Source organism: Oncorhynchus gorbuscha, linkage group LG15 (assembly GCF_021184085.1).
Source record: "Oncorhynchus gorbuscha isolate QuinsamMale2020 ecotype Even-year linkage group LG15, OgorEven_v1.0, whole genome shotgun sequence".
NCBI classification, from domain to species: domain Eukaryota; kingdom Metazoa; phylum Chordata; class Actinopteri; order Salmoniformes; family Salmonidae; genus Oncorhynchus; species Oncorhynchus gorbuscha.
The window spans coordinates 53,563,646-53,571,792 of NC_060187.1; the positions used below are offsets into that span (position 1 = coordinate 53,563,646).

Sequence of the window (8,147 nt, forward strand, 5' to 3'; positions counted from 1 at the left end):
CCTCCGGAGAGCCAGTTTCATCATAGCGCTTGATGGTTTTTGCGACTGCGCTTGATGAAACTTTCAAAGTTATTGAATTTCCTTCATGAAGCTGGTTGAGAGAATGCCAAGAGTGTGCAAAGCTGTCATCAAGGCTAAAGGGTGGCTACTTTGAAGAATCTAAAATCTAAAATAGATTTTGATTTGTTTAACACTTTTTTGGTTACTACATGATTCCATATGTGTTATTTCATAGTTTTGATGCCTTCACTATTATAATACAATGTAGAAAATAGTAAAAATAAAGAAAAACCCTTGAATGAGTAGGTGTCCAAACTTGAGACTGGTACTGTATGCAAATGAGATATTTCTGTATTACATTTTCAGTACATTTGCAAACATTTCTAAAAACATGTTGTCATTACGGGGTATTGTGTATAGACGGGTGAGAAACAAAATCAATTTAATCCATTTGTAATTCAGACTGTAACACAACAAAATGTGGAACAAGTAATGGTGTATGAATACTTTCTGAAGGTACTATAACTACACCGATATGGCTGCATTCTCCCCCTCTTAGTCAAACATGGTGGAATATGGACCGTTTTTACACACAAACTCACCACCCTAAAATGTTTTTTTTTTATCAGGCATGATGCAACATGTCCTAATAATGTTCTATGTACATGTTAATTTAGTGCTTACACATTACATGGTAGGGATTTTACAGATGTTAGAAAGGAGAACGAAAAACAATAAACAGGTTCAACAAATGTTTTTGTAGAATCCAGTGAGAATATCCCGTATGTCATACATGATTTATTACCTCTTAATGTGTGAATTATTGACTACTATTGACGTCAATAATTGAACAGGACTGTAGTAATGGCAGAGTTAGTCCCAAATTAACATAAAATATAAAGTAAGCTGCTTTGCTTGTACTGCCATAGAAAGACACTTTATGGTGCTCAGGTTGTCATAATAATGTAAACATTGAGTTGGGTAAACATTTCAAGCAAATTGCATGGTACAACTCTGTCATTCACGTAGCATTCATATTGTGGTGCAATATTACACACAAAATACCCAATTAAAACTATACCATTACAATGGCTCTCCTACCATTATGTACCAGTAAAGTGAATGAAATGCTTCAAAGGCATGTCAAAGAGAGGTAGAGGAGACTTTGTCAAATCAAAGTGTTTGTTATGACAGGGACATTGCATCAGCTAGTGTTCATGACCATTCTCGAACTGTGGGTTCCCACAGACAAGAAGCCCTACTGTTTCACCACTTCTGCAATGGCTGCATTCTTTGGTAAATCACTGCTGTGTCACTGGTAATAACTTTCTGAATGGTGCTCTGTGTATATGTCAGTGCTTTGGGGGAAATGCAGGCAACAATGCTTCTTCTCAGTCTGTGAGTTAAATCTACTGTACTTACTGCATGTCATTTATGAAGGTAAAACAAATAGGATATACTATAATTCATACTCTGCCATTGTCTGCCCCTCTCTCAGCCCATCTCTATGCCGTGCTCCAGCTCCATGACTGGTCTTTTCTCAGGGCTGTAGTCTCGGTCATCACGCTCCACATACCTCTGAAGGGTGCTGTAGCACTGCTCACTCTTGGAGAAGGTGTAGAGGGCTGAGATCTCCTCCCAGGCCTTGTGGTTGGGGAATGGGAATATCTCCGGGTCACGGTTCTCAAAGAAGCTCTTTAGGTTCCTCTCGGCCAGCTTGGATGCATACTCCATAGCGAATGTGTCAAACTGCTCCTTCTCCTTTTCTACGTAGCGCTTCCAGAAGGTGAGCTGCAGGTAGCTGACCTTTGAGCGGCAGTTTGTGTAGCAGGTCCCGAGGAGCCCTAGAACGGCTGAAATGATGATGATACACCAGCCCAGTATCTGGGGATGTACAGACATGAACCAAAACTTACGCTCACATAAAATGATTAAACAATGCCAACAATGATCATTGTTAACAACAAACATATTCAATACTGTTGCTTTACTCTCAATTGAATTACAAACAGTAAAATAAATCAACGAATTACACCTTTTTGGTCTGACTCGTACCAGCATTTGCAGCTGTATCAATGACCCATTGACAGTGAAAAATATGACATTCCACCAAACAAAAGTCACAAACAGGGTCAGACTGTTGCTTGCACTCACCTGTGACTGAGCACGGAACATGAGCAACAGTTCCATGTTCTCGTCGCTGGGCAGCTTGGACTTGCTGCAGGGCACGCGGGCCAACTCCTCCCGGCACATCAAGGTCTTGTTTTTACAGAACAGATCCACCACCAGGTTATCATCCAGCCCGCTGACGGCACACTCGTAGAAGGTCCCGTTCAACAGTGCCACACACAGCCACATGATAGGGGCCACACAGGCACCGGAGAAGATTTTGACAAACACTTTGAGGCAGCCGAAACAGTTGCCCCTGGGGCACAGCTTAATGGGGTTTAGGCAACAGCCAGTATAGAGGCGCCACAGCCTGCTGCTGAAGAAAAGACCCAGCACCAGAAGCACCAGGCCTGGGCCCAACAGGAAGGTCAGGCCGTATGCAAAGTTCTGGTCGTGGTTGCAGGGGCACTGGAATGAGACCATGGAGAAGATTCGCTCTCCCCCGATGGTCAGGATGGCCATGAAGCTGTAGCCAATGGTGGCCTTCTGGTTCATGAAAAAGCGCAGGACGGTCTGGAAGTTATCCATGGTATCGACAAGGGGTTTGTTTACGCACGCTCCGCAAAAACCAAAATAATGCAAAGAGAATGGAGAATTAGAAGAGGAAAAATACAGCGGTGAAATAGTTTAGACGCAAACGGTTGCGTCTCCCAACACTCACTCCACTCCCTGTGCTGTTTGAGCCGAAGACAAAACACACGGAAGTTCTTCTGAGCCTATTTCTGCCCCTCCCTTTCCCTCCTTCCTGTTCTTTCTCTTTCACTCTTCCTCCTCACCAACTCCTCCCTCTTCTCCTCACTGTATCTCTGTTCCCCACCCTTGTCCACCCACTTAATCCACTGAGGTTTTCTGCATTCTCCAACTCTCAAACCACACCCTGATATGTATTTCTTCCTTCTAAATGTCCTTCTCTGTCACTCCCCCTCCTTTCCTATGCGTAGGTAATAAAATAGCAGTGACTGAACTGGCTGAGATCCTGTAGATCTGTTTTTGTACTTCAGACCATGCAGCTGCCGTTGTCCTCTCAGAGTGACGCCATATGACAAGTAGCCACTGGGTCATGCAGTCTGTCAAAAAAACAAACATTAACTTGACTTTAACCAGATTTATTTTGATAGTTATTTGAGCAGCACAGTGATTTCAGCAACACAATTTATTATCTGTATTAAATTCACATACAGCTTGAGCCAGATACAACATTATACAGTATATGAAATCACCCTTTGCTCTCTCTCTCGCCCTCTCTTTCGTTTTCCCTTTCTCTTACATGCACAAACACGCACACGCATAAACACACACAAACACACAAAGCAATGTGGTATTTCGGCACGAAGGCTGCACTGCATTCATTAGCAGTTGCAAAATGAAATGGGAAATCAACAGTAATGTTAATACTGAGCTATGGAACCTCACGCAGATACAATATCATGCATACCCAAAAATATAACACAGAGCACAGTTTTATAGGCAATCATATAGCTAGCTAGACATTACATTAGACTTGCATAAGACCTACCATTTTTTCAGAAAAAGGAGAAATGGGCATATCAAACATGTGTTCTGAGTCAGTGGTTGGGAAACAGAAGAGTTTCCTCTCCCATTTCCTGTAGAAGGCTGGGATGAGTTTCTATGCTCTACAATTCCCACAGGATGAAGCTATAATATCCTCACCCTAAAAGGCTCTGAGTGCATTGATTTCTCCCACAGAGCAGCTTTTAACAGGGCTGGACTAGCCACATCAGGTACCTAATATACTAAATCAAAATGTATCTTGTCACAAAATGTTAAAAAAATACCCTAATGACCAATTTATCAAGGTATATGTTAGTCTTCAGAGCTTTGTGGACCCGTTACCTTAATTTGCATTGGTGTCAGAAATGAGATCATATTACATTAGACTTGCATAAGACCTACCATTTTTTCAGAAAAAGGAGAAATGGGCAGATCAAACACGTGTTCTGAGTCAGTGGTTGGGAAACAGAAGGGTTTCCTGGGGTGGCAGGGTAGCCTAGTGGTTATAGCTTTGGACTAGTAACTGAAAGGTTGCAAGTTCAAATCCCTGAGCTGACAAGGTACAAATCTGTTGTTCTGCCCCTGAACAGGGGGCACTGTTCCTAGGCTGTCATTGAAAATAATAATTTGTTCTTAACTGACTTGCCTAGTTAAATAAAGGTATAAAATAAAATAAAAAGATACTGTGAGCGTGATGTAATCAGAGGTAGAGGTGAAAAGGTGTTTGAAAGAAAGTCCAGGCACAGGACTCGCTTCCCAAATGACAGTGAGTGGAGTGACATTGTGGCAATAACATAGCAAAAAGTCAAGTTTACTTTCCCCTTTTGGACCAAATTGCTGTATTATCCTCATACTTAAAGTGAATACTTTCATGCTCCTCCACTCATCCAACAATAGTACCATAAGACTTCTGATACCGATGCAGCACATTTAAGCTTTACACAGAGATACGGATCTAACCATTTCACTAAGTTATTATTCAATTCAGAGCTGATGTTCATCGCAGTTCACTTGTGGCAATGGTCGGTCTACAGTGCAATAATATAAATAACAATAACGCAGAAATACGTTGGAGACCAAGCTTGTACGGTCCAACTAAATATTCTTGTGGGTTACCGTCATAAAGATGCTACATATACACTGGCAACAGGGTTTAACTTGAAAGTATTTTGCAGTGCACTAGCTAAAAGGAAGTAAATATGCTCCTTATTTTTTATTTAACTAGGCAAGTCAGTTAAGAACACATTTGTATTTACAATGACGGCATAGGAACAGTGGATTCAGTGGATTCTGCCCCTTGTTCAGGGGCAGAACGACAGATTTTGACCTTGGCAGCTCGGGGAATCAATCTAGCAACCTTTCAGTTACTGGCCCAACACTCTAACCACTAGGCTACCTGCCGCCCCATTTCATAGAACCAGACCATGCTTTTCCTGTTTAATACCACAGACCACCTGTATGTAGGTCAAGTCTGAGGAGGATAAAAATACTAAAGAGAGGAGAAAAGTAGAAGAGAAAGAAAGTATGATCAACTATAAAAAATAAAATAAAAATTAAATCCCTTCTGAGCATAGAATTTCAAATAAAAAGCTGCAAGCAGCACTCGTGGTACAGTGAGTGAACTTTCAAGTAACAATCTAAAATTGGGAAGTATTGGTATTCAAGTGAAGACTTGAGAGTGGTTAATCAGATGTAATTGGTCTTTCTACTGAAAAATCCCCTGATGCACAGCAATAATGATGACGATGATGACGAAGATTAGAACGCTGACAATAATCCTCTATAATGAGTCATGACTTTGATGATAAAAACAAGGATGCTTACAGATAGGGTCATGATAGTGATGCTGTTCCTATGATCATATGCATGCCCATTCACAGCATCATCTTGCCCTCATCCACAAAGGCGAGCACGGCTGGATTAGCAGTGTCTGGACCGTCTGACCTGACAGATGAAATCCTGTGGGCCCTGGCCTCTGCTGGGTCATGGCACATCTCCACGTACTTGTGCAGGATGCTGTAGTAGTGGTCTCTGGTGCTGAACCTGTAGAGGGACGAGATCTTCTCCCAGGCCTGGTTAGGTGGGGTTGTGACAGGCTCTGGAGGCGTCTGCTGGAAGAAGCTCTTCAGGTTCCTCTCGGCAAGCTTTTCGGCGTGATCTGCCGTGTAGCTTTCCAGCAGGTCGCTCTCCCGCTGGGCATAGACCCTCCAGAACTTCAGCTGCAGGTAGCTGACTGGGGAGTTACACCGGGCAACACAGGTCAGCAGGAGGTTAAAGACCATGATGGAGGCGATCAGTAGCCAACCCAGGACCTGAAATCAAAACCAATACATTCAACACAATATTCAACTATCTTGCTTAACCCCTTACCTGGAATGCCTGAGTTAATGTCACAGTTATAATACAGTATACTGTACTGCTCAAACTCAAACCATATCTATAAAAATAGCAGGTAGCAGGAGAATGTATTAGGGAAGCATACTGTATATGGAATGGTAGATTCATTTCAGAGGTGTGTGTTGGTCAGCAATTCCTCCATCACCTCTTCACATAGGAAGCAGTGTTTCCCGTAGGATTTTTTTTCAGCAGTGGTGGTAAAGTTAGCATAGGGGGGAGTGGGTGTGGCCAATGGTGCGATCTCCGACCATACATTTTAGAGGCCCTCCTCTTGGCCACAGAGAAAGAATGCTGTTTCAAAGCTTATTTCCTGCAATTCTACACATTTTGTAATGGAGCCATGTTCTTATGCTATCTGAGTGACTCCAATATTCTATCAAAATCAATGGGGGCTGCCTTATCTTTTCTACATACTTTATATCTGGTTTTAAACTTTTAAATTTACACTGAAAACGTTTTAGCAGCTGCTGCCTGTCACTGTTAAATTAATATAGGGGAAACACTGGGAAGTTTTGTACATTAATGACAAGTCATACAGGAACTAAGTCAGGTGGAAGAATAACTGCTATTTTATAACAACGGAAGTAGACTATGCTTTGAGGCACTCTGCTTTGGTGCATTTTAATGTTGGCATTTCCAAATGAAATGGATGCAACAAATGCCTTCAAAGCAAAAATGTGTACTTCATAATGTCCGTTTGAAATATATTACAACTCCCTTAGCTGTCAGAACACATCCAGTGGTGTCATTTAACGTTAGCAGAAAACTGTCAGTCTAATCGCCTTACACTCCAACAGGCCGTCGACAAAAACAAGGATAGCCCACTAAAACATATTGAAGCGAGTAAAATGGGGCAAAGGAGATATGATACAAATAGATAATTCAAACCATAACTTGGTTCTATTAGTGTGAACATTATCTCACCTGCGACTCAGCGCGGATGGTTGCCAGCACATCATTGCTGTCGGATTGGGGCACGTGGGTTGCTCTCCCGCAGGGGAATTTATAAAGTTCATCCTGGCACTGCGGACTCTTTCCATCGCAAAGGTGGTTTGTGAAAACCGTTACATTGACGCCAGTCATGGCGCATTCAAAGTAATTGCCATTGAGCAAAGCGACTGCAATCCAGCTGACAGGTGCAACTGCTGCTGTCGTGGTGATCTGAAAGAAGACCACCCCACTGGCGCAAACATATTTAAAATTACAAAATTTGGATTTGCGTAAACACAAACCTGTAAACAATTTCCATGTTTTATTGCTCATGATGTAACCTAACACCAACAGTGCCAGAGCAGGCACTAAGAGAAACACCATGCCGTAGGAAAAGTTCCAGCCGCTGCAAGGACATTTGAACACCACTGACGAAAATATCTGTTCCCCGCCTGCAGTTAACAACGCAACTAAACCAAACCCGAGACTAGTCTGCTGTTTCTGAACAATTTTAAGAACCGTTTTGAACTTATCCATCATTCCAGACGCACAGGACTCACAGGCACTTCTGCTGATAGCAAGTCATGGGTGCATATAAATTGACGTGACAGCTATACTTTCAGTTCTCCTGTCCTCTCCGGCGCGCATACAACTCAGGATGTTGTCAACATGAAGTCACTTCACTAGGCTACAGTTTATTTATGGATGATACAATGAGGGTATTCTATTAATTCCCAGACCAGCCCCCCAGGTTGTCATGCGCCCCAAAAATCTGAATGGGGGTGGTCTGGATGGGTGCTTGCCCCACATCTATAAATTGGAGAATTGAGCATTTTTCAAACACCTGAAACAGCTTTTTTTCTTGCAATCTAGAGGCATAATCTTTATGCTTAATTAAAAAATCTATGTTATTTTTTTCTGCATATCTTAGGCACAGCTCTTGAGCTGTCTAATTTTTTTTTAAAGAAACAAAATATGCTTCTCTGCATCGTATGCTTCTCTGCATCGCTGTTAAAATCTGGGTAAAAGATGAAAAGGAAGGTGAGTCTTATTCAGTGCATTTAGTAATTGGTTGCTTTTAGAAAGTCTACCAACCTTGCCAGCAGGCATGCCAGCTAAAATAGTTAGACACGCTAGCT

General features: G+C 42.1%; 2 protein-coding genes across 2 annotated transcripts; both read right to left on the reverse strand.

Moving 5' to 3' along the window:
- Positions 1-425: 425 nt before the first annotated feature.
- LOC123997500 (calcium homeostasis modulator protein 5-like) lies at positions 426-2,952 on the reverse strand. The gene is made up of 2 exons (XM_046301804.1): positions 2,155-2,952; positions 426-1,884 (listed from the first exon to the last, which is right to left on the reverse strand). Exons 1-2 carry the CDS (start codon positions 2,695-2,697, stop codon positions 1,495-1,497), a joined length of 933 nt encoding a protein of 310 aa, XP_046157760.1. The 5' UTR covers positions 2,698-2,952; the 3' UTR covers positions 426-1,494.
- A 355-nt stretch (positions 2,953-3,307) lies between these two features.
- LOC123997499 (calcium homeostasis modulator protein 6-like) lies at positions 3,308-7,659 on the reverse strand. The gene is made up of 2 exons (XM_046301803.1): positions 7,003-7,659; positions 3,308-5,993 (listed from the first exon to the last, which is right to left on the reverse strand). Exons 1-2 carry the CDS (start codon positions 7,546-7,548, stop codon positions 5,556-5,558), a joined length of 984 nt encoding a protein of 327 aa, XP_046157759.1. The 5' UTR covers positions 7,549-7,659; the 3' UTR covers positions 3,308-5,555.
- Between the last annotated feature and the right edge of the window lie 488 nt (positions 7,660-8,147).